The 27,744-nt window shown below is 38.7% G+C and overlaps 1 protein-coding gene across 1 annotated transcript in view; it reads left to right on the forward strand.

Annotated features, from left to right (window-relative positions):
- The window catches only part of ctnnd2a (catenin (cadherin-associated protein), delta 2a), a 547,011-nt gene that overhangs the window by 396,496 nt on the left and 122,771 nt on the right, over window positions 1-27,744 (forward strand). Inside the window, exon 11 of the mRNA XM_036558377.1 lies at window positions 2,079-2,292. Within this exon, the coding sequence (XP_036414270.1) occupies window positions 2,079-2,292 (214 nt within the window). The remainder of the gene's footprint in view (window positions 1-2,078; window positions 2,293-27,744) is intronic.

Below are 27,744 nucleotides of genomic sequence, written 5' to 3' on the forward strand. Positions count from 1 at the left end.
ACATGAGGAGTGAGCGTTGGTGTCAATCACTTTGATTTAGAGCAGCACACTCTCTCTCTTGGGCACACTTGGCAAATTATGCTCTGTACCAGGGCCTTTTAATGAACTTGGCCGCCTTTAATTGACTGGTGCAGAACATAAAGGCACTGTTGACAGAGACTTAGTCATGCTTTTCATTCTCAGTAGCTTTCAAAAGGATGATTCATACTCTGGCACGTTTTGTTTTAGCACTGGGTTTTTGAAAATGCTGGCCTAAGAAACATTCAAATACAGGAAGGTTCTTCTTTAAGGAGTTCTGCTATGTTTCTGATCGATGTAACAGTTCTGTTTAGTTAATTTATCATTGAAACTGCAGTGGTGATTAACTGTCATTCAGTTTCTCTAAAGATCACAGTAATTACTGCTTCAGTGTAGAGCTTAAATGAAGTAGTTAACTTCAGTGTAGTTTAACTGAACTTTTCCACAATTGTTTAGTTTTGACATCATTTCATGGATGCTGAATGAATTGTTAACTAATTGATGCCTCTTTAGTCTTAGTTCTTTTTTTCTTCTCTTTTCTTAAGCTTCCATAGATTCTTCAGTTAAAGGGCCCATATCATGGAAAAAGACCTTTTCCTTGCTTTTTTAAGTAATAATGTGATGTAGTGTGTAATTTTTATTCAAAATGTCCAGAAATGTCCCCACAGTCCATACAGTCCAAATATAGAGCGCAAGCTGCGACCGCAGCCCTTTTTGAATTTGTTGTTTTTGTAATGTCATGAAAAAACAAATAATTTACATATATTTGCCCATTTAGCCTCTAGGAATATCCTGATTGCTCGTTTCATTTACATACCAGTCTTAAAGTCACTGTAACTAGAGCATAAAGGGATAAAGAGGATTTGGAAAAAGCTCATATAAAAATGGATTAAGAGGTAATGTCATTATTTGGATTGATTTTACTTTTTCTTTACCAGTCCTGGTCCTGGATTACCACTGTTCTACACCCAGTGCACATCAGGAAGTGCTTGTTAAAGAACAGTTCCAGCCGTTTTTCAAAATTATTGCATAATTCAGTGGTTGCGATATAAACAGCGATTCAGAGTGGCTTAATGTGAAATGGTTTATTAGAGAGAAACTTCTTTACAGTGGTGGTTTTAGGAACCAGGGGTTGCGACCTCTACAACACAAATAAAACCATTTTATTTGCTACCCAAATGACCAATGAACCTACAGGTTTTTAAGTTTGTATAGGTAATGTTCATGATGGTAAAATAGTGGTAATTGTAAAAAAAAAAAGTTTTCTTTGGGCTTTTTTCTATTTTGCCTTTTAACACCCTGCATGTACTACTACACCATAAATATTCTAAAAACATGTTAAGGCCAAAAGTTTTGTTTAAAACTCAAAATTGCAAGATATTTGTAATCATTTTGTGTAATAACTTTCTGTGAGTTAGCTTTTAGAGGCATTGAACTCTCCAGACATCTGATTCCTGTCACCACCACTGTAAATAATTCTGACTCTGTGCGTTTTGCTGGAATGTAGCATTTCACATGAAATCATTCTGACCTCATTTGTCTGCACCTTAGCAATTGATTTATGCAGAAATCTTGAAAAAATGGTGGAATTAATTAGTTAATTTGTCATATGTGTTGAGAGCAAGGGAAACTCTTAAAAGCAGTAATACTGAAGGACCAGGATTGAGAAGCACTATTGTAGACACTAATAATCTATACCTTGAATGACTACACAGTCATATCCAACTCTCCTGCACACATTGTAGACAACAGAAGATGGTATGCCTACTGAAGTAATGTACCCTATAGTCCATCTGTTTTGAACTGCAAATAGCATTTGTTGCTTCTTTTGTTTTTTTTTGTGGAATTACAGCTGCATTACATGCTTGACGAGGGAAAGGAAGCACGGTCAAAATCAATGTTGTCTCTTTTTTTTTAAAGGTCAAAATTTGAAATTTTTAATTTTCAATTCAAATTTGTACATTTCAGTTCATACATATTTCTCTCTTGCACACATCTGTTTTTCTTCTCACTGCCAAAAATGTGAAATGTGTTAAATCCACAATTCCTCCCCTTTTCAGATCCGAAGGCAGGGGGGTATCCCGTTGCTGGTGGACCTGTTGGACCACAGGATGGCCGAGGTGCACCGGAGCGCTTGTGGAGCTCTGAGGAACTTGGTCTACGGCAAGGCTAACGATGATAACAAGATTGCCCTGAAGAACTGTGGAGGCATCCCTGCACTGGTCCGCCTGCTGCGCAAGACCTCAGACGTGGACATCAGAGAGCTTGTCACAGGTAAGATGCGGTATATGGCTGAATGTTAAATGTTACCCATTACTTTAGAATCCCAGTGCATGGCTGTTTTTATACTGACCCATCTGATGTGTATTGTATGTAAAGATGGCCACAGATATCAGAATTGTGCCAGTTACACTGTTACTGGCTATCCACACTTCTGTGTTTGTACTTTGCACCATTTTTATCCGTTAAGCAAAATACATCCACTAGATTGAAAATATTAGTTAGGTCATAGCATCCCATTGAAAAGTCAAAGTTTTAAAGGTGTGGGTGGTTATTTTGCATGCCAGTCAAATGACCCCTTCTTGTTAAGGCCAACATCCAACGTCTTACATCCGTCAAAGTATCTGCGCTTCCAACCTGTTGCGTTTTTTTTACATGTCAAGTCTGAGCAAAGCATAAACTCCTTATAGATCCAGTCAAACTACACACTCATACTGTCTGTAGTTTGTGAAATATATTCTAAATTATGTAGAGCCGAGTTATTCATCATCAGAAGTTTACATATCTTCTGACAGTAACTTCCTAGTGTGCAGTACTCAGTTTCTGACACGGCAAATGTGTCCCTGGACTGTTGGAAGTTGGAGACTTTAATCATGGCAGTGGACATGCCATTGTCTTTTAATGAGCGTTAAACGTGCTTGTCTAATGACACATTTCCAAGGACACTGTCTGAGTCTGAGTCTCCTGCTTGAGGGCAGTTCAACTTCATTACTGCATAATTTGTCTACTAGTGGACTGGTGATTGGCTGGAGTCTAGCTAATGTGCTTCAGTTATATTCTTTGTCTTCTTGGATTTAGTGATCTCATTATATTGCCAGTAAAGGCCTCACTCTATTCAGGAGTAACTTGCAGTGATAGACAGTGATTGCTTGCTGTTTGGGCCTACTGGTTTGAAACCTGTCCTTTGTAGGTCACCAGTGCTGTGAGCACACAACAGAGACTGCTGGGAATTATTACTGGAGCTATGTGATATTTCCACAATGGAGGCCCATCTTGATCTCATGCATGGCGATCTCTACTGCTTTCGCTTCTTCTTCCATGAATTACTCTGGTGTCTAACAGCCTCTTGAAGGCTCTCGTTCAGCCAAGACTTGTTTGGTGTTTGAAGGTTACTTTTTTAGTTTTGCGCTAGAGGAACAATGCTAATGTAGCTAACAAATGATAGAAACCTATGATCATTGCTGGTGCTGACTTTACGTCAAAAATATCTAAAGTTCTCGGTAGTTTAAGATGTACTCAAGCTATAACGTTAGGTGTGGGGGGGAAAAATCGATTCTTAGATGTATCGCAATGCAGACGTGAAAGATTCTGAATCGATTCATGTATGTCAAAAATCGATTTTCTAAATTTTAATTTATAACATAATGTTGACGAAACGCAAAAGGCGGAACTTGGAAGTGCGGATGTGCAGCGCCCGGACAGTCTGTGGCGGCACATAACAAAGACACAACTGGATGAGCGAGAAATCCTACCGGCACCCTCTGCATTAAAAGCTAGGTTAGGTCAGGAGTCACAACACAAATATTAAGAAGAGACATTTTGTCCTTTCAACAAAAATCAAACCACCTTGGGAGCCACAACATTTTATATCCAATCTGTCTCAGTATGCTAATTTCCTAGTACAGGCTAAAAAATATAAACGAAAACGCGCTTACTTTGCTCTGCTTTAAGCTTTAGCTTAGCTATAGCCGCTTTCCTCCCATCTCCACCAGAAAACCTTTTCCTTTGAATAGTTTCTTGTAAAATGTCTCTCAACGTTCGACTGTTTTACGAGGCTGAATTCGCTTCTCATTCTCCAGCTTCTTGTTTGATTTTTCCCGTTCCACCTTAAATTCTGCCTGGTGACAGAATGTAAATACAGCACCATTTAAGGTAGAATGGGAAAATTCGAAAGAGAAGCTGACTTCATCTTCACAACTTTTTAGTGTTTGACAGTCTCTCGTTGCAGATTTAATGTACCAGGAAACCAACTGCAGTGCTTATAAATGTGAATAAGTCCTTCCGTCTCCAAATGTTCGTCTTAAATCTCTCTCTTTGCCTTTTCGTTAGCTACTAGCTAGGCGAGACTGTCTGTATTGCTATGTGACCTGCAGTCTGCATGCCAGTTCTCAGTTGTTGAGAACCAGGGCTTTCACGCTGTGTTGCACACTTTGGAGCCGAGATCCAGCGTCCCGTCTCGAAGATATTTTACTGACAGCGATCCCCACTCCTTACAACGAGACCGAAACCGAAGTTCTAAAATCACTAAAGAAAACGGGTAGAATAGCTGTAACGTGATGCATGGACATCCTTTGCCACAGGATCTTATTTCACTGTAACTGCGCATTTTATCGCAGATGAGTGTCAGCCTGCGTCTCATGTGCTCCCAACAAGAGCAGTGAATGAGAGCCTTCCAATTGACTTGCCACATCACTTCCATTTAATTTATTAATCGAATTGAATCGTGAGGTGCCTAGAGATTCCCACCCCGGCTCAGTGCAGTAGATCACATGATGAAATTATGAATTTGCGTTGAATGAGTTTACAGTTTGTTCAGGGGAGGAATCTAACGTTGAACACAATAAAAACTTGGAAAAGAAGACAACCACCTTTTGAGAAGGCTTTCATATTGTCAGAAACTTCTAATTTTGTTCAAGGAAATAATGCAGAACCCCACAAGTTTAATAGTTTACAGTAACTAATTAACTCATGGTGCACTATACTCTATAATACAATATACCATATTTCTGAGTTTTCCTTTATTAATCTTTCTACTTATTACCACTCTGGTATGACAGTACATGGGTGTCATTGGATGCGAAGGCTTAAAGACACAGCCGTACTGGAGAAGCCTACTGTTCGCCAGCTGAACAAAGATTACCATATAAATTAGAACACCACGTAGCACTGGGTACTTAAGAGTGGCCGCTGTCAGTAATTAATCAGCAGGCCCAGAACAAAAACTATTAAACTGCAGTGGAACTTCTAAGTGTATCCAGCATCTGTCAGCATTGGAGATGATGTTAGGCCCTAGCCTGCTCTTTTTAGTCTGAAATAAAAAGGGGCAGCTTTACTAACATTTTGCACCATCACAAATCCTTTCTGAAAAAAAGAGTTTTCCCTTAAAGTGCAAAATACTAGGAGGAGATTATTATAGTGAGGCACCTACTGTGATTTACTTAGGCTAATAGTAAATACTGACTGTGTGCTGTTTAATGCCTGTGAAAAGCACTTCTTATTGTTGACACCATGGTTGCTGTTGTTTGTGCTCAGAGACAGAGAAAATGTCATATAACAATATTCTTAATTTGATGAAAGAAATAAAAAAGCCAAGTTTTAGTAAAACACTGTTGTAAACTGCTATTTCCTAACACTTTGGGTATATTTTACACGATCAAAGTGTCTTAAGAGCAGGTTTTGCTTAAGTATTGATTCTTTTCCAAAAAGTTGATAAAAGTACGTATTGGAACTCTTTAGGCTGTGTATTACCTGTCGTGCTAAAGCTACTCATTTCTGGGGCTTCTGTTGCAGAAATGTTACAGACTTTGAGGCACTGCGTGGAGCTTATGCTCACCACAAGTTCAAAAACAGAGTTCACGAACAACCAGGACGTGCACTTTGAAAATAAATAGGCATTTTACAGTATCACACGGTTTCATGTGCTTGGCATGGAAATTTAGCTCATCCCACCAGCTGAAAATGAGCATCTGTTTCATTTTTTTCTGAGCTAGTAAGTTGAAATATTATCTTATTTTCTCAAAAATAATACATTTTTTTTTCTCTTTGGTTATTGTTTTGACATATTAAGGACTTAATATAAATCAGCTTAATATAAACTCTGATAGTTATGTATTAATTTCAAAGTTGTGCCTGTGTTCATTTGCCTGAATGTTCTTTCTAGTTAAGCCACTATATTGGCCACCCGAGCAGCAGAAAGTGTTGGTCAGCTGCTGGTATTTAGCGCCTCATTTGGTAAATGTGCCGCAAAGCTCCAAAATGAAAGGTGTGAGCAATTGTAAAGTAGGCTGGGAGCTGCACCAACAGGACAGAGTGATATATATATATATACACAGAGGAAGAATAAAACATAAAATAAATTTTAGAACATTTATATTTGTTTTGAAATGTTTTGAAACACAATGAAAGAGAAGCTAAAAAATGGAAAAGTGGGCAAATTAATATAACTAGTTATTACGCCACTACCTATAGCGTTAGCTTTGTAGAATATACACATCGCTCTTGAAACTGCTGGCTAAAAAGCAATGGCCTAGAGTTGTGGTAACATATGGTGGTGCGTCTCTGCTAATGGCTGTATCTCGGCCCTGAAGACTCTCAGCCCCTCTGCCTCTAATAAGGCAGTGAATCAGAGTCACATTCTGCCTGCCTCTATAGAGCCGTGTGAATTTACTGCCTGTTTACACGCTGGCTGCAGGATGCTGCTGGCTGTAGCCCTGCTGGGGAGCAAAATGGGTCTACGGAGCGCTTGTTCCGGAGAGGAGCGGAGCCCACCTGGTGGAGACGGCGGGAGAGCATCATAGAGCAGCACAGCGAGGTGTAAATGAGAGAAACGCTTTTGCTTTTCACTCCATCTCTGTGCATGAAAGGTGCAGAGGCATAGATCTAGGTACAGCCCTATATGTCACTATTCATTATTCTGTTTAAGCTGAGTCATTGTTCAGGCTGAGCTGAGTCAGCATTCATGGCTAAACAATGCATCATGAAGAGTGTGGAAGAGAGAGAGAGAGAGAGAGAGAGAGACCTTTACATAATACAGCAGGAGACTAACTGTCTTGTCTTGCAGTTTTTGGTGAAAAAAAAAGTAGAGCATAGAGTTGAAAAATAAAATGAATAGACAATAAAAAAATAAATAATAAAATATTTTGTTAACTATGTAAAGTTTAAAGTTTTGAATGTTACTTTTCTTTAAGTCATCCAGATTAATAGAGGGTATATCTCGTTTGCAGTAATTAAAAAGATGAAATTGAGATGAACAGAGTAAGCTTGGAGATGTCAAACGCCACAAATCTCAATACATCACATTTTCATATAACATTACTTACAATATTACAACTCATATTTGGTATTCAGTAATAGTTCCTGGGTCTAGTTACAGGTACAGTCAGTATTTAGTCAGTATTGACTAAATTAAAGTCAGTATTTAGGGAAATGGTTTAGCAAAGTGTCTACTGACTATCTTGTTTTTTTTGTTTTGTTTTGTTTTTTCTCATTTTTGGATCTCAGAGTTAGACTGCTCTTGATTTCTATTGAACTGTAGTCCTTGGTCCTCTATGAAAGCGGTTTTGTGAGGTTTAAAAACCTTGACCTACTCCTTTAGGGATGCACTGAAAGAATGAGGCCTTTGCTGCAGTGAGGACAAAGCACATTTTGACACATATACTGTTGCTTTTAAAGGAAGTGCCGCAGGTCCTCAGGGGCCAACCTAGTACGGGTGTGTGTTTGTAGGTGTTCACATGAATCACACATTAATTGATATACGGTGGCCGTGCTGAGCAGATGGAATGGCGGTCCACGCTCAGGAAGGAAGTGAAGAAAAAATAGTCAGACGAGTCCCTGGAGAAGCTGCCGAACGCGTTGGCAGAAAGAAGTGTTTGGCTTTCATTACTGATTGTTATTTTGTTATAAAACTCATGGTGACTCTATAAATTAACATTTGAGGATTATATGAAGTACATGAGCCAAGTACAAACCTAATTCAGCACTACAGTATGTGGTGCTATTAAGCCTGGTGTTTGCAGTGGCATACATTACCAGTCAAAAGTGGACACACCAAACATTGTTTTTTTTCTTCTTTCTTTATTACTTTTTTTTACTCATTTTCACCAAAATAATAGCAACGATATCAGAACTGTATAATGACACATATGGGATTATGCAGTGACCAAAAAACAAACAAATTACAAATGCTTCATGAGGAGCCACCTGAGATGCTATTGAGACAGGATTGAGTTCACATATAAGAGACCTTGTTGGCTGCTGAAAACTACTTGTTGAAGAAGCATTTGTGTTAAGCCTGTCACAGTTATTACAAAATTGCCTGATCACACTTATTTGAGTTGACCGCAGTTATTTGAGCTGATTACAGTTATTTTCCACAGTTGTTAGCTTTCACATTTATATTGTTGCTGTCAGAACAAAACTTTGTTTTTCCATTTTTGCTGTTTTTACAGAATTTGAAAATGCCATTTGTCCTTTAGAAATTATATAAAATTCCAGGATTAGTGAAGCAATGAAAATGCTCCAGAGGTACTTGGAAAATATTGTTTTATTAACTTCCATTCAAAGTTAATAACGTTTTTTTCTTCTACTGAAAAGTTACCATTTTGAAGATACAAGATTTTGTTGCAACAGCAACGATATATTTATGTCACAGCATAACGCGTCTTCAGTCTCATGAAAGCATGTAAAGTTCTGACATCTGACTGGTGCTTTAACACCATTATAGGACAGCAGTGAGTAAAGAGAGTAGAAGGCCTCTTATCCACTGCAGGGCTGAATGGTTCTGAGCACTGAGGGTAACCATTCTAGTGGCTTTTCCACACAGACACGGTTCAACATGGAACACTTAAAAACCGGGCTCAGCACCTTTTTTTAGGCATGCTTAGCTAACTGTACTCAGAACTCTTCAGTGGGATGACATAACAATGTAGCTATTCAGTGATTGATTCTATGTTGAATGTCAGTATTGTGGCACCACATCCTGCTGCATTATTTCAAACCTGTAACAGTTAAATAGGTTCAGTTCGCTCACACGGGCACCAAATAAATGAAAGCAGTGCAAGATTTAATCAACCATTCAATAAACATCAAAGCTTCAATCTAACACCAATTTCTAAATGTTAATTGGTGCTACTAACCAGGAGAAAGTAGTTGGTTAGCATTAACTTAGCTATCATGCTGCCGGCTGTGCTCACCATTGAGCAGGTTTGATCCTGACTAACAAGAGCTTTTCTGACACAAATGTAGATGATAATGACTCAAGTCTGGGGAAGCAAAGCTGAGCTGCTGATGTTAGAGGGACAGGAAGCAGAAATTAAACCTGTTCTGTGGTGTCTGGAGATGGAGCCTTTTAGCAAGGGAATGCTAGCCAGCTCCTCTCTCCTAGCTAACTTAACTTAAAGAATCCAAACACCCCAGTGCAGGGTCGATTCAACCAACTGGTGCTCTGCTATTACAAGTATAGATGAGAAAAACTTATAACAGTGTGAACAAAGTTGACTTACTTGGTGTTGGAGTGACAGAAAGCCTGTTCTGTAGTGTTTTAAGCTGTAGTCTGCTTGGCTAAGCTAACACGAGTGTACCCTCTGCAGTGCAGGCTCGATTCCAGCAAACCAATGATTTAAAACACCCATTTAAAAGGTAAAGACTCGTATCTGAGATCATCAATTTGAATGTCTGCTGTTAAAGTGACAGAAAGATAAAAAAATAGGCTTGTTCTGTGGTGCTTTGAGCTGTACCCTTCTAGACTACGCTAATGCTAGTGTAGTTAACCAGCTACAGGTGAAACCCACTGCAATAGGTACTGCCCACTGCTGGTAGCCACTCATTTGTGTAGTTTAGCGACACAACAGATGGGAAAAAAACATAACTGTTCCCATGAGTCTGGGCCAACACAGAACATCACGGTTTGGTCTTGAGAACCATTTGGCACGACAGTGGAAAAGAGGTCTTTGTTTGAGCTTCAGCTGTTTCTGTCATTACTTGGGAGCTACTAATTATCAACAGCTTGCAAGCAAGATAGCTAAGCAGCTAATGTGACTGCTTTAAGCTTGGACTTTAATGGGTGCATACAATAAATAAGAGAGACTATTGTTTTGTTAATGGCAATTATTTATATGTCAGTTAATCATCAGCTAAAATTTCATGATTGTGACAGACCTCACGTTTGTTTAAATGTTTGACCTTAAAAGTTCATACTTCAACTTCACATTTATATTTGTCTTAGGAACTTATTTCAAGTTTAGAAACCAATTTCAAGCACAAAACATCTCCAGACATTTAACTTTTACTGCAGCTTGCTCAATAATATTACCACATTACTGTTATAAAGGAAGATGGATGAAAGACATTTACATAAATTCTGCTATTGAGTGAAGAAAGAGTGAATGAGGAACAGAAAAAACTCAGCTTTAATTGCGACAGAAAATGAAGGAGACTTACATAACATCACTAGTGGAAAACCTTGTAACCTCATGTTTTTGTGGTATGTTTTTTTTTTTTTTTTTCTATCTATTAAATGCAAGTTAAACATGAAAGATTTTATTAAATCAAGTCCTAAACCTAACCTTAACTTCAGCACACAATCAGCACCTCCTCCCCAACCTAACCCTAAACATAATGTTGGAATTTTGTTAACAATAAAAGTAAAAATGAAAGTATCTGTAGATTATAGGGGACCATCTGATAAAGTCTGACCGATATGTTGCTTTATTGGCATGAAAATGAGTACAAAATGAGTACAAATGCATTATAAATGTATTTATAAGGTGTTATAAGGTACCATGAATAACATGTATTATTGGGCATAAGTTTATATAATTGCTCTTGTTTGAGGCTTGAATTAGCAAAGTTAGCTTAAAGCAATTGCTAAAGTTAACCATTTTCCCAAACAAGGCAGCTGTCATCTATATTTTTGTCTGCTGGCTAACATAAAGTGGCTTCCTGTGCTGCTAACAGTTTAGCTTTGTTTGCTAATTGCTAACAGTCTAGTGCTTGTAGCCAGCTAGCCTAGCATTACAGTTTTCCATTAGTTAAAGTAAGTAAACAAATTCACACTACATATAAAAGTTGGGCTTAATTCTGCTTCATTTTGGTAGGAATAATACAGTTCAAAGATAGCTAGCATTGGTGATAACTTTTAGCTAGCTGTGCTAACTGCAGTCATCTGCAGTCCTAAATTAGCAGATTAGCAGAGCAACATACATATATAACTGATGATCAGTATTTAACACACCTTTATCTCATCAGCACCAAAAATTGATCCTTATGCTCTTACTCAATTTTCTTATACACAGATTATAATGCATTATGAAACCTGACATTATAGCTATATACTCTTGTTGAAAGTGATATGCATGTAACTATTACAACTTATAAGCAATTATACAAGCTTACGCTAGGCATTATAAGGTATTGTGTAAGTCATATGACACCCTATAATTTCTAAAGCATTGGTATATATCAGTTGAAGAGCATATCGCTGCTGTCGGAACAAAACCTCTCCGTTTTTGACGTTTTTCAGTTTTTGACATAATTTGAAAAGGCCTGTTGGCCTTTACCTTGTGTGTGAATTTCATGATGAATGGACAAAAAGAACGGGCCCAGAATTACTTGGAAAAAATTCTGGTTCCATTGACTTACATTAAATGTAAAGTAGGTTTTTTCCTTCTCCTGTAAAGTTATAATTTTGGAGATATGAGGTTTTGTCCCGACAGCAGCGATATGCAGGTGTCATATACCCTTGTGTATACTGCATTACAGTAAAGTGTTCCCAGGGTTTTTTATGACACTGATGATAAACGTTGCTATTGTGAGAACATTACTGCATGTTTGTGATAATAATGTGGTAGTGAAAATAACATTTTACGATCAATGCTGTGTTCCAGTGTACACTCTGGCTAGAAAAGCACCCAAGCCTGCTGTAGCTAATTCGATTTGTTGTTGTCAGTGGGGAGAGTGGAATGAGTTGCATGAATGCAGTTCCACTATTCTAGCCCGCAGCTACGTGTATTGACCTTTATTTCTGCGTGTGTCCTCCTGTTTAATATACACTGCAGTAAGCTTTGAATCTTGAGAAATGGATTCCTGTCAAAATTGCAAATGCTTACTGGAGCATCTGAGGTTATTCCCATCTTTTGGTGAATGCGGTGCAGCTGTGTTGACTGATAGCTGAAAATCGCTATCTCTAAAGAATGCAGAGACATTGTGTTTGTGTTTGTACTTGTGTATGTGTGTGTAGACTGTGCGCACGCTTCTCTTACACCGCATATAATTTCAACAGAAATACATGCTGGCATCCTTTTAACTTGTAGTGATTTTGCTGCTTCAAGCATCCTCAGTTAGCAATTTTAAAAAGAAGCTTTAAACAGACTTTTCAATTTGGCTTATCAGTTTATTACTTTCATATTTACAGTATTATATGCTGTTTTATTTGTATTTTTTGTGTTTACCCCCTTAAACAGGCTAATTATTTAGATATTAATCATAAGACATACTACTCAATAACTACGATGATTTATTCTGAAACATATATAGAAGTTATGAGAATGAGGAAGTGGGACAAATGGACCATGCAATTTAAGGAGTTAGTGTGTATTTAATGTTTAAACTCAGTGCTTTAAACAGCTTAAAGGGCCCATGTCCTACATTTTCATTGTGTTCTCCTTTTATTTATTTTTCTTCAAGGTCCAATTATAATATTTGTGTGTTTTTTTTGTCCCAAAAAGAGTCATTATTAATTTTTTGCATGACCATTTTCCACCCTTTCTTTATCTCTTAGAATGAATCAGGCTGTTTTGGTTACTGAACCTTTAACACTGATATATAAATGAATGACTGTGTCTCATTCAAAAATGTAAATTTCTTTAGGGTTACATTTAAGCAAACAAGACAAATGTGGTTAATCACAATTACTTATTTTAAGCATTTGACAACCCTTTTTGTTGTTGCTGCATTTAGTTTTATGTATTATTTCTTTTTAAAGTGCTTCAAAATGATATTTATACGACATTTTAAACATTAATATAGTAGCAATCAAGTATTTTCTATGTAAAGACGTAGTGGTGTAATGGAATCCTGTGCAGAGAATTAAGTCACGCCACCTCTGTGTGTGTGTAATTTGAGTTTCTCTGTTTTTTGTTTTCATAGCTGGTCCAGCCACACATGCTTGTTAATCCCACCCTGTGAAAATGTCAGCCCTCCCCATGTTTTGTTTTGCCCTCCCTAGACAGAAACTGCCCACACAACTTGCATATCGCTGCATCTTTTAAGGTGGAACAGGAAAATTCAGACAAGAAGCTGAGGCACTGGAATGTAGTCCAGCTGCTGCACCTTTTGAGGTGGAATGGGAAAATTCGAACAAGAAGATGGTGAAAAAGAAGCTGACTTTAGGTTTATTGAAAGCTGAAATGCATGAAAAGAGAGGAGGAGGTTGCTCCTGCTGGACAGGTTTCACCTCACTTCATGGCCAGGAAAAACTATGGTAATGTGTGGCCTCTCCTGGCTTATTGATTTAGAATATCACAAAACATACAGAAAACAAGATGCCAATAAAACCTTCAAGCTCGGCTAAACTAGAGCACAGCATGACTGGAGTTAGTGTTCCAGAGCAGTTATTAGCACCAATTTAGATCATCAAATCTGCTCAGTGTTGTTTTTACACATATAACTTTTGTTTACATCTTTTGATTTGACGTCAAATATGTTGCGACACAACTAAAATGCAACTAAGCATTATTTTCTGCATTGGTGTGGACCAAATAAATCAAACTCTTCTTGAGCTCTGCTACATAACACTGACATAAGCGCGCCATAAACATAGCATGGCCAATGTCCAGAAATATAAATGCCTTGTTACCGTTACTGTTTATTGTTATGACAGATGCCACAGTGTTTAACTTCATTATGGCATCTGTTATGATAATTAAGAGTAATGGAAACATGACACTGCTGCACTACTGAGTACAATTTATATCATTGTCATAGTGCCGTTGTAAGTCAAAGTGTAGTGGATGCCCAGTTTGTTCTGGACACATATCTACTTGGGTAGCTGCAAAAAAAACAAAGTAACTAAACTGTCCAAGAATAGAGTGCTCCACAAGCCATCTGGACAAGAACTGGACCATAGTCCTGTAGTACTCTGATGCAACTCTGCATTACACAAACGAAATCCACAGCGTTTAAGTTACATACACTCTATTATTTGTTGTCAGGTGGTGTGACAAGCATGTCATCTGTGATATTTTCATATATTGAGGCTGGAAATGTAGATATATTTGGATGAGGCAAGAGACCGCTACATTTACAGCTTGAAGTGATGGCCAGTAGTGAATTACTGGCCATCAAGTCCAGGACCTGCAACAGCAGCTTCCAGAAAGTGAGAGGACTTGAAGCTAACTGTGATGATGCTGCATCGTCCTAACTCACCCACATACACGCATCCATCCGCCCAGAGTATAACCCCTTTACCTTAAATGAATCAATTGGACTATCTTGATTCGTACTGTTTTGTCTTTAGTCTGACAAAATACATTATAGAATTGATTATAAAGTCTGCACTATAAACGTCACTGGAAATATACATTTTCATTTGCCTCTCCTGCCGTCCGGTTCATGAATAAGGCAATAAATGTCAACGGCAAAATGTTTTGCAGCAGGATCAACGTATGAATGTTTGCTTAGTAAAACACGGCCACCTGAAAGTGGCCATTAGCGCCGGATTAATGCGCCTGTTTCAGTCGTTTTAATGCTGATGTATTAAGAGCTGTCAGAGGGGCTGTAAAGTTACAGCTGCAGAATGTGAGACATCCTCATTTGACCCAATGTTTGTCACAGGGCTCTATACGGCCTTTACAGCCATGAGCTATGATTATGACCACTGTCACTGCTGACAGCCATTGCGCTACTATCCCTCTCTCTGGCTCTCTTTCTCTGTCTGTCTCTCTCTTGCTCACAGTCTCCTCACTCACTCTGTCATGCTCTCCATCTTGGTTCCTTAATCCCTCATTCACTCTCTCTCTCTCTATCACACTCTCACTTTCTTTTCTCACTCTTTCACACTTTCTCACTCAATCTCCTGTCACCCATTTTCTCTCTCTTTCTCTCTCTCTCTCCGACACCCCCACAATCTGTCTCTCTCATACTCAACCTCTCAATCTCAAGTGCTGTCTCTATTACTCTCTCAGTGGCTCACTCTCTCACTCTCTTAAACTCTTTGTCTCTCTCCCTCTCACTTACTCAGTCTCCTCTCACTCACACAGTCTCCCTACAGTCTCTCTCTCTCTCTGTCTCTTTCTATCACTCTGTCACTCTCTAACACTCTCTTTCTCTTGCTCTGACTCACTCTCACTCACTCTTTTTCTATATCTCTGTCACTCTCTATAACGCCTTCTCTATCACTCTCCCCTTTCTGTCACTCTCTATCACTGTCACTCTATCACTGTCACTCTATCACTCTGTTACTCTATATCACTCTCTCTCTGTCACTGTGTCGCTGTCACACTATCACTCCATTTCTGTCACTCTCTATCACTCTCTGCTACTGTCTGTCACTCATTCTCTGTCACTCTCTCTTATTCTCTCCATCACTGTCTCTGTTATTCTGTGTCACTCTCTCCCTCTTACTGTTTTTTGTAGTGTGACCACCTATTTCTCTCTCTCACTCTCTTTCCTCTGTCTTTTCCTCTTCCTCTCTCTCTTGCTAACTCTGTCTTCTCACTGTCGTCTCGCTCTGTCACTCTGTCTCTTTTTCTGTCTCTCTTTTTCTCAGTCTCCTCTCGCTCTTGCCTAAGCTTTCTTTTTCTCCCTCTCGTTCACACTCAGTCACTCCTATTTTTTCTCTTTCACTCACTCACTCACTAAATCCTCCCCTCTCTTTCTCTCTCTCTCTCGTAATAAACAATTAACAGTCAGCCTAAACATAAGGGGAAGAGAAAAATTCAAGAAAATAGAAATAACAGAATATGTTTTTTACAAAATCATTATCAACAAAAAAGCAATAGTTTGTGTAGGGGACAGCTTATTGCCTGCCCCTCAATCTCACTCTCTCTCTTTCACTCTCTCTGCTGATTAGATGGCCTTCGGTTCAGCGTTCATGTGTTGGTGTCTCTCTTTGCATACTTTATTTTGTTTAAAAATGACATGCGATCATTTTTGTATTTGTATGCTTTTTAAAAAAACAAACAATTAAACTTTTGAATAACTGAAAACAAGGACATGATACTGTTGTGGAATTAGCGAATTACTGGCCATCAAGTGGGGACTACTGCCAACAGAGATCTGTGAAAGAGAATCCCCCCCCCTCCCAAACACAGCACAGCAGCAATTCATGGCCATTATTTAGCCAGTCCACAGATACAGTATTTAGGTTTTTATTGGCCAACCAAAACCAGAATATACTCTGGTTCATTTTCGTTTTTTTTTTTCAGTAGCTTTCAAATGGTGACCTATAAAAAGGTTAATGTGTAAATGGTCATTGTTCGCAACCAAGATAATCAGCTTCCATTTATTTTGCATCTAAAACTGAGACATAAATAAACACATTTATTTCTGTGAACAACTGTCTGTATTGCAAGTGGCAACCATCGGGGTCCAAGCATTATGCACCTATTGAAGTCAATAGAACACATGAACTTGCTCATGAGTCTTTGTGTGTGTACAGAGTAAACATTGCATAAGTATTTTGGAACGCCATTGCCTTTCTTACTGTCATAGGATCAGTAGAAAATGAAAAGAGAATGAAAAGGAATCTGTTTATTTGTCATTAATCTCTGCGGAGCATGATGTCTATGTTAACAGCACTGTTGGGTGACAAACGTTGCTCATTCGGAAGCAGCAGAGGAGCAGAAGCGAGCTCATCAGGACCAAACACCTTTTACAAGCGATTACAGTCAGCCAGGGACGATTTTCCAGGCTGGCGGAATTAACGTCTAACAGCTGATGAGTATGTGTTCATGAGAGAGAGAGAGAGAGAGAGAGAGAGAGAAAGAGAATGGCATCTTCATCAGTTCTAAAGCCTCCTTGTCCTCTCCACAGTGACTCATGCGTGAGAATCAGGTGCAGAGCAAGAGGACAGCAAGATAGAGGGAGAGAGGAGGAGAAAGAAAGGATTTAAAATGCAGATACAACAGAAGCCCAGTGTTGGCCGATATATTGTTTATATCAGTATTAGTGTGAAGCAATAATACTGATTTTTAGTTTTAGCGATATTGAGGTCTAAAATGTAGTTAACTGCAGCGTATGTGATAAGTGCGTCAGATTGTTTTGCAAAGAAAAAAACTGCGCAACAACCAAGTTAGAACATATGTGTTTTATATCTGTAATGTTGATGGTAAAATAATGGTAAATCTGAAATCTGACCGCTTGCCCTACAGGCCCTGCATGTACCTCTCTACCATGAATGTATTTTTAAAATGTTTTAGGCCAAAACTACCGTAAAACAATGTTTCAGGCCTTAGGCAGCATGTTAATAATCACTTTGTGTAATAGCTTTCTGTGTAGTCAGTTTTATAGGCCAGCTTTTATAGGCATTAAACTTTTCAGATGTCTGGTTCCTATCACCACCACTGTGGACAATTCCAACGTGATAAGCTTCTCTAGAATGGAGCATTTAACATCAGACCACTCTGAATGACTTTGTTTACACATTAATGATTTAATCAGAAATAAGTTTTGAAAAATTGGTGGGATTCCTCTTTAACGTTTATAGCACTGTGTAAGGTTTCCTTTTGTGGAATTTTAAGAGAAACAAAAAAAGAACACAGTGCAATCAAAACAGGCAAGTTTTTGAAGACATTTTTTTAGCATAGAGTAGCAGCACTCTGAAAAAATGGATTAACTTTATTATTAATGCAAACTTGAATGATCTAATATATCTGTGCAATAAATATAGAAAAATATATAATATAGAAAATACTGCAGTAGTGAATAGTATTTTCACCCATATGGAGTCTGATCCAATATTAGTATGAATGTAGATACTATTTTTGCAAATAATACAAAATACTACAGCAAAATTGCTTCAGTTTTAGTATTCGCATAGTATGACACTCTGAACTGTTTTGCTTTCGGTACAACCTTTTTGAAATGACCATTTAACAAAACTTTGAATACGCTACTTATGTCTACTTGGGTTTCAAGTTGATCTATGCACACAAAGAAGTACCAGAGCTGGTTTATGAGGAGCCTCGCTGCTTCCTATTTCCCCCGTTATATTAAAAACAGGACTGCAAAACGCCATAGGGTGCCCATGAGTGAGTCCCTGATGAATGGGAGAGAAAGGAGTTAAAAAAAAAGTTAAAATAGTCTCTAATCCCTCGCCCAGAACCTGTATTCAATTTTAGAAAGTAAATTATTTCACTAAAAATGCAAAGAAAACTCACCTGTATGTTTCCTTTTTTCTACAGCAAACGGGTTTTTGGCAGTACAGTGCTTGCATTACTGCTACTGAGTGCTGATTGGTTGGCAACCTGAGCCGCTACATTGGCCGTTCGCGCTTACTGACGTCATGGACGTGAATGATGCGCCGTTTAATACTCCTATAACTTGAGTTCGAAAGTGTTTAAAAATATAACAGTAGTGCTAAAATGTTTTATGCTGTTGTCTGTTCAGGATATGAACGCATTCTTTTATCTTAAAAATGTTTAAGCATTTATAAACTATGATTTTACTCAAATGCTCCATATTAACCCATTCATTTTGGACTCGCTCAGGAGCACCATCTAGTGTTTGAGAAACGTGGAAGATATAAGAGTAGTAATTCTCCTCTCTACAAGTTCTCTGATAGTACTACTTTTCTCTATACTCAAAAGACACAACATGCCTTTTTGGGAATTTGGCAACTACAACAAACAGGCATAATATTTTAAAGTGTGAAAAAGCATCCGGTGCATCTCACAGAACAAACGGCAAACAGTAGGTAGCATAGGCATAGGTAGGCTAGTGAAAGTAGTGTGTAGTATTGTGTCACTTCATGCAGGAGCTGAAATTTTATAGGCTTGTTTACATCTTGCATTAACACGTGTTTTCGGTGATCAGATCACGGTATCGGATTTAGCTTGACCACATGAGGCCAGGTGTAAACACCCCTAGTACTCATAGCGAGCAGGTTCCGATCGGATCAATCAGACAGCATTTGTTGGTGGTCAGAGATGGATCTGTCACTCATATTGTAATGGGGACAAGAGAATACAAAAGTAAAACAATGCATGTGTTGGCATGCTTTTCACTAGATTTCGTTAGGTTAGAAGGAGCATGGCCCTCTTCAAAACTCTTCCAAAATCATCACTGCTGCATTCAAAGCCCAAAAGTAACCAAGCACATCATGTATCAAGGAGATTGTATGATAAGGTCATGTAACATTACATTAATACAATAATTACAGACCCATCCAACATGGTCTATTAAATCTGAAGACATGAATGACAAAATAATAGGGACAAATCACAAGCATATTGATGTTATGGGACATCATAGCTTGTTTCTGTAAAGTAATGTTAGAGTTTAGTGTACGTCAGGTTCATTTTTCTGTTTGCCTCGGCTGCGCAGGTAAAATTCAAGGTTAAGTCCACCTGCAAATTTGTTGTGCCCATCCAAAACAGCAGTGCTGCATTAGTAATTTAGCAATTAGTAACTTCACTGATTTCGTAACTCCATTAAGAGCTGCAGAATTTCATTGTATGTGCAGCTACTTTAACTGTGTTCTGACAAACTGTTTCCATTTTAAACTTAGTTCCACAGGCATTTAGTAGAGTATAATGGGATAAAATAGCCCTAACAAAAGAATGAATTGGTTGAGGCTCAATATGGCTAATATCGCTGCGTTAAGAATATGTCTGGAAGGGCTCTGATATTGATCGTTCAGATCAGATCGAGGCCTCCCGAGCCTCAGTCAGAGGGACAAATCTGGCTTCTGTTGTGTGTTTTGTTTACAGTGAAATATCTGAAAAAATTGACATGCTTTATTGTGATTGTGGAGAAGTACGTTCTGAATTCTGATCCGTCCGTATGGCGGGTTTTGTGCAGCTTTAGCTAATCGGAGCTTGTGGAACAGGTTTTTATCAGCATGCTGTTCACAGTGGTTGGAAGCACCTTTCTCTCTCTGCAGCTGCCATTGTTTGGCCTTTTATTCCAACAAAGGAGAAAAGTGCAAATGCACTGAATACTTTTCTTAACTATTATTTCACACTGTCATTATTACATTTTATCTCTCTCTCTCTCTCTCTCTCTCTCTCTCTCTCACTTTCTCTTTGTCTCACTCAGTCACTCTAGATCTTCCTTCTTTTTGTCTCCTCTTGCTCGCTCATCTTCCATTTTCTCTTTGTCTTCCTTGCTCTCTCGCTGCCTTCGTTTCAATTATTTTCTTTTTTCTTTCTTTTACTTTTTTCTCTCTTTTTCTCACCCACTATCTTTTACATTTTCCTTCTTCCTTTTTTCCTTCTCTCTTTTACTTTTTCATTTGTTCTCTCTCTCTTTTCTTGTCTTTCTTTATTTCTTAGTTTTTTTATTCTTTCTTTTCCTTTCTCTTTCTCTTTTCTAACTCCGTTTCTCTCCTCCTCTCTTTCACTGTTTATTTCTCTTGCTAGCTTTTACTCTGTCTCTTTATCTTTTTTCTTCCTTTCTTTCTTGCCAACATTCTCTCTCTTTCTGTCTCTTTTACTTTTTCTTTCTGTCTTCCCTTTCTTTTTTCTTCCTTCCTCTCTCTCTCTCTCTCTCTCTCTCTCTCTCTCTCTTTCTCTCTCTCTTTCTGCAGTTTATGCTGTCATCTGTCCCCCTCTCTCTCTTCATGTCAGATTTCTAAATGATGTATTTTCATTCACTTGCTTGTTGCGAGTAGCAAGCCTTCTTCTTAGCCTGGCCCAGTGTTTTTGAGTTGTAAGAGAAACATTGATTCTGTACGATGTGATAGAAATTGCTCAGTGTTCAAGAGACACAAAAAATGCTGCCTCTGTTTCCTGCAGCCAGTATCAAACTGCAGTGTGTTTACGAGCGGAAAGACTGGACATTTCCACTGTGATGTAACATCTGTCGGAGTAAATTAGCCTCCCAGACAGGGAGCTCTCAGGTGAGATATTGATGAGTCTGGGTTAGCATATTAAGCTGCTACACTGGCATGGCTAAATTGGATATTTTCTCATTTTCAGAACCTGTTTCCAGACAAGTTTGACCCACTCTAGACCCGTAACTGTTAGTATAACAGGACAGCCTTGTCAGCACTGCTGAACATTGCTAGATGACAGTTTATTGGCTTTTTTGTGATATTCCCAAAAACATGTTAGAAGGGGTTTACTGCATGTACAATTATATATAGTTTCTAAGTTGGAGAGGCTTATTGATCTTCATTCTGCTTAGGTAACTAATCTGGAACAAAGCACTTTTTGCACAAGCTATTGTCCAGTCAAAAACAATGAAGTAAGCAGTTCATGTTGTGGAATTGTGCAGATTTTGCTTTCACAGTGGAAAAAAGTTCAGGGCTTGGGAACAGCATATTGCTGGCTGAGGGGCACAGTAGCAGCAAGACAGTGAGTCCTTACTTATTCACAGCCACCACCAACACTGCCTTGCCTTGCATTTAGTAGTTGTCAGTGGACAAGATATCAACACGCTAGTTCCACGGTCAACTGTACCTACTCCCAGACTACAGGTGCTCAGCTAGGTCAGCCTATTGACCACAGACTCTGACCTTGTACCATCCCTTCATCACACAAGATTTCTTGGAAGTGTTATTGTTGGAATTTATTGTAAATATTATAGGTGCTCTTAAACATGGAAGTTGCAGCCTGTTAATTTTAGTGAGATTTACTCACCTCAGAAGTACTGAATGCATCTTGGACGCCACCATCTTTGCTTCATGTAGACTTTTTTCTGCCACTAAAATTTCAGTCAGTAACAGAAATTTCACAGGACTGACTATGTTGTCTGGAAGCAGCATCATCAGCTCTGTGGTCGTGGCACCAGCCAAACCTAGGCACAAGAACCATGCCGTGTGCTTCTGCATTAGCAATGATTATAAAAGCCAAGAGACAAGGACAAAATGAACTGCTTTTTAAAGCTTTAAGTAACTCAAAAAAGCATAAAGTTAGAGTGGCTGATATACTAGTGGTATGAGAGGAGAACCAGCAACTGAAAGGTATTCTTGTGCTCTTGGAAACAGGTGGAGGACAAGGAGGTTAATTGTTGTGCCCAGGCCTACTTTTAGATCATCTTAAGTGAAGTCTTAAATTATAAATTTAAATATAAAAATCTAAAATAATATAAATTTAATCTTTGTAAGGCTTAGTTGTTTTTAAAAAAGAAATATCAGATCAGCCAATACTCAAGTTTTCAATATCAGTGTCAGAAATTGAGTGGTATTGTGCCATCTCCACCAAAAACATAGTAGAGCAAAGATTATTAGATACTTGATTATCAGATACTTGTAGAGTACAAGTAAAGTAATATAAAGAAATAGAGATTTAAATGTTGGAAAAAATATGTAATGGAAATATATGGATAAAGATACTATTTTTTGCACCAGACAAGAATTATATCATTTTACCTCTGTATCACCAGCCAGTACATTCTCTGACACTTTAAATCACTGTAGAGAAAGCCGTCATTGATTCAGATCTACTGTTCACATGATGCATTTATCAATTGCTGAGGTTAGGATTTGATGGCATGACAGTTTGACAACTTTGAAGACCACCTAGATGTATCATCATATGGTTAAACTTGACTAAAGTTTATTAAGCCTCTGAGTCTCTCATGTCTGAGCCTACTGTCTGTACCCTGCCTGTTTCTGGTTTGACCATACCCTCAAGGGTGTGTTTTCAGTACATTTAGTTAAGAAACATAATTGAGAGAAAGTGTGTGTGTGTGTGTGTGTGTGTGTGTGTGTGTGTGTGTGTGTGTGTTGTAAGAGTGTGTGTGTGTGTCCCTTTTGGCTGCTGCTTTACAGACGGTTTCTGTTTATTTTGTATTGTTTCTGTTATGTTTGTGGTTTGTTCCAGCTTTCCCCTCTGTTCCAAGAGTGTTTCCCATCGCCAGTTGAGAACTGACTGAGAGACTTTGCATTAGCAGTGTAGCAGAGTTTGTCTAGGACACAAGCTGGGACACTTTTCACCACAACAGCGGAGATTGGCTAGGTCGTAAGCTGGGGCCTTTTTGCAGCTTGACAGTGGAGTTTGACTGGGCTGCAAGCTAGCGAGTTCACACTGTGACAGTGGAGTTTGACTAGACGACTGGGACTTCACACTGCAGTAGCAGAGTCTGACTAGGCAGTGAGCTGCTGACAGTGACAGTGGAGTTTGACCAGGCTGCAGGGACTTTGCACTGCGAAAGGCATAGTTTGACAAGGGCATGAGCTACAGGCTTCACATCATGATGGTGGAGTTTGACTAGGCCACAGGGATTTGCCACGTTGTACCTTTGAGGGTACATTTATATTGTTTGTACTCGCAATTCCTTACATCTCCTTATGTTTAGTTCTTGTGCCAAACATAATGCTTTCCTTTGGCACATAGACATTATGTAAATGTATAGACAAAACATTATGCAAAGGCTCGTTGTGACACGTTCTCTAAACTCACCTGATAAAGGTCCTATGGCCCTGAAGTTGATGCATTGTGGCTATAATAAAGTCCCTCAAGCTGCTGATCTCTCTGCTGTTGTTTTGTCATTAGACATTACACTTTAACAGTGCTGTTACAGAAAAACACAAAAACAAAAGTCGAACTTCCCATCTCTGGCTTTGGGAGTGATGAAAATAACTTACCAACATCTCTGACAATCCAGCACCCCAGCTGTCCTGAGCTCACGATTCTCTTTTTGTTTTGTTTTTTTCGCACTCTCTTTGAATTTTGTGAAATAAGTTGTGTTTTGGGGCCTGGAGAAAGAGGCGCAGTAATTAGCGTGTTTGGAATGCTGGCTGTCAAAGCCGGTCTGCAGATAAGCTGCGACTTTTCTCACCGTTCTGAGAGAAGACAGCTGCTCAACCATCTGACCACGATGCCAGGCCTTTTGCTAATGCAGGGGTTCACGCACTGGTCATGAAAAAGTCATTAAAGCAGGAGTTCACATAGCTCTGTTCCACCCACAGACACTAACCCTAAATTCTGCTCCTCTTACTGATCTACCAACCTCTTTAATGTTTTTGATGTTAATGAATGTTGTTGAAAGCGATAGAAGCAGCTGACAGATTTGGGTGATTAGAGAAGGTTAGCTGAGTCCAGATAGCATGATTTTATTTAAAAACTCCAAACTTGTATTTCCAGCCTTGTATATTTTCGTTCCAACAAAGCAGGATCTCAAATGATCAGTTGTTTAAAGACTGGGACCAACTGATTAAACAGTTAGAATCCATTGTGCTCCATTGAAAACCTGCAGCCACAACAGCTCTTTGTGGATAAGATTGGACACTCCTGACCTACCTTGTATTTCCACTAACTGGCCACTTTATTAGAAACACCTACCTTGTGCTTCCACTTACTGGCCACTTTATTTGTTAGCCACATTAATCATTGATCAGGTTCTGATTACAGGGCCAGTGTTGACCACATATTACATTGGTGGTCAACCATTCCCAACGCAGCAGTGTCACCGACATGGTAGTGTGTCAGGCTTAGTCACCATTAACACTGTCAGTGCGAGTGTGTGAGACAGACTTTGTGTGAGTGTTCCTGGTTTTGCTGCTAGTTTGATAGTGGTCTATCACCGTTGTGGCTTTGTGTTCAGACTACAAAGGGCTAGGTGATGATTAGCATAAACTGTACACTAGCAGTGTGCACCTACCCAACATGGTGCTAATAAAATGGCCACTGAGTAGATAATTTCATCATGTGCACTACGGTTTGATAAACTGTATTTTCACATCTCTGATCTGACCACTGACAGACATGTTGGAAGCAAGCAGTGTTGAGACAGAGAAGCTGACTTCTAATTAAATCTGCACTCCTGTTTGTTTTTCAGAGCAAGTGGCAAAGTAACAGACAGCTCTATTTTTAGCCTGGAGTGAAATGTATTTTCCCATCACAGTTTATGTTCTTAATGAGAAAGAGTTGTCTCCCTAAGAAGCAGTCACTATTAGAGAGAATGTGCTGAATGTATTATCATATTTGGAGAAAATATCAGTATTGAAGCACGGTTGTCTTACATTGTCCTTTTATAACCCCAGTTTAGCACTTGTGCATTTTTACCGGGACTAACATACTAAATATACATTCATTGCTAGCAATGTTTGAGTCTCTTACGCCTGAAACAGTATATATTTTTTTTACTGTAGATATTTGTTTAAAGAAATCATTTAGCAAAAAATCTAATTTACACAATTTCCCCTTATCCTAAATATCAGTAACCCAAGACATGTTTGATGTGTCATGTTTACTACTTTAGTTTTTCTCTAGATCTATACCTTAATGCTAACAACTATTGGATGCTCATACACAGCCTATTAGCACTGTGCAAAAAGCATGCTGGAATGATTACACCAGAGATTGATTACTGACCGGGCCAATGGGGCCATTGCCCTGGGGCCTCTGACTGCCGGGGGCCTCACAAGGCTTAACGTGGCTCAAATACTTTGAAATAATGACTTATTGTCTCAAAATATTGATTTAGTATCTCAGAGAAATTACTTATTTTGTCAAAATATTGACTAAATATCTCAAACAATGACTAGCTTTCTTGAAATACTGATTTAATATCTGGAAATAATTCTTTATTTTCTCAAGATTTGGAGATACTATGTTCAAATATGTTTTTAAATTTTTAAGATGCAAGTAATTATTTCAGGATAGCAAGTCATTATTACGAGATACTAAATAGTGTTGCACAGATAAATGCACTTAAACACAGTATTGGTATTGGCGATTTGGGGACCAATACCTGTGACGGATTCCGGTACCTATGACTGACACCAGCAAAGCAATTTGTGATGCACACATATGGTGATGCGTGCATGCGTACCAGTAGAGGGAGCTTAACAACACATTAGCACTGTGGGTTGACAAGTAGCAGTAAAAATTTTCATGGCAAAATATGTTACGCCTGTATTTTGTGGGTAAAACACACTAACGGGAGCCACCTGAATGACTGAGCCAAGGTTCTTTCAGTGGTCACTCATCTGCCACTGTGTAGTCATTTACAGTCTGAGTTAATGTTAGTCCAGGTTCTTATTGAGGGAGTGAAAGTTAGAGAGAGACAGTATGGGAGGAATCACTGGACTATCTTGGCGTTATGATGGTCTTTAACCTTGACTTAGCCTTTAGCATAGCAGCCTGTCCAAAAGCCCCACCTGCAGTGAGCCTTTATCAGTCAGCTGTATCACGCAGCAGCGGGGTCTCATGGCCCTATGCATCAACCAAGCTGTAAAAAACGCTCTTTGCTGTGGGAACGGGACACATGCATGAGACATATTACTTGAGAAATTGTGAAACTTGATGAAAAAAAAAAAACATTTAAAAGCTGAAAATACTTAAGGATCGGGTATTGGTGTCAGATAGGAAAAAGTGATATCGGTGCATCGCTAATACTAAGTCATGCGACACAGGAAGTCAGTATTTTGAGTAAATGGCATCATTTTAAAATCATCTTATCTGTTGTGTATAAAAATAGACAAAAGTGCATCCAAAATTCAAAATTCTTTAGTTACTTTTGTTCATATCATGAAGTGTCAGTAACCACGTAAGCTTCTGTTTCTCATCTGCATTAGCCTCATAGCTCCAGTGCAAAACTTCAGAAGCAAACCTAAGACACCAAATATGTCTGAGATGATCAAACACATTTGCTGAACTATTCCTTTAATAAACAGGGTTTAGTGCTGCTTACACAGTGCGTTTCTGATGCTCTTCACTCTGTTTCATCAGCACTGCGTTGCCAGGATGGAGTAACACAGAGCTGTGAAGTAATGAGTCATTCTCACTCTCTCTATCACTCTGACATTGATGTGGGGCTTCAGTCGTGGATCTGTGTGTGGTTGGAGTTTAATTAAAATGATAACAACCTGCCTTGAGTCAACAGCTCTCATAGAGTCATCACTCAGACAGCTGGATTTCATCCCTAAACTCTCAAGTTCAGCGCTTGTAAAAGCAGGGCCTGTCTAATGCTTCTCTCTAATGCTTCATCACCATCAGCCGGACCAGTGAATTCTGAACTGTTTATGTTGTGTTGCCATGATTGCACCATTCATGTTTACTCCCCAAAAGTTGGACTCCTTTTTGTAAAAATGTCTGGTAGTTACATGCAGTAGAGCAGTAATTAGAAGCCTAGTCCTAAAGTACCCTTGGCCCTGCATCTTTTGGCATTTTCTCTGTTCCCTGATCTGTTGCACCTGACCAATCAGCTCAGTAACAAGCCTTACATAAGTTGAGATTCCCAGCAAGCACCTGGAAATGGAAACACAAATGGAAATGAAAAAAACAATTAAGTATCCAAATGTTTGAAATTTACCAAGATTATGATCTATTTTAACCCAATGTGTAAACTAAGATAGTATTAAGCTAAATCTATACAAAATCATCATTTTTTATAGGGTACCTTCTACCGAAAGTGTCACAAACTCTAACCCCTAAATTTACACTTGTGAAAATAATACTTAACATTTTTCAGTGTTTCTTTTTAATCTATCTTTTTTTATTTCTTTTAAAGTGAAGTTGAAAGATTATTATGAGTTACATTTTTAAGTAAAAATGTTTTCTTGTCATTACTGAAAAGACCATAGGCAGAGCCTTATTTTAGCCCCATCCCTGCATTTTAGTG

The sequence above is a fragment of the Colossoma macropomum genome, unplaced genomic scaffold, assembly GCF_904425465.1.
Source record: "Colossoma macropomum unplaced genomic scaffold, Colossoma_macropomum, whole genome shotgun sequence".
Classification (NCBI taxonomy): domain Eukaryota; kingdom Metazoa; phylum Chordata; class Actinopteri; order Characiformes; family Serrasalmidae; genus Colossoma; species Colossoma macropomum.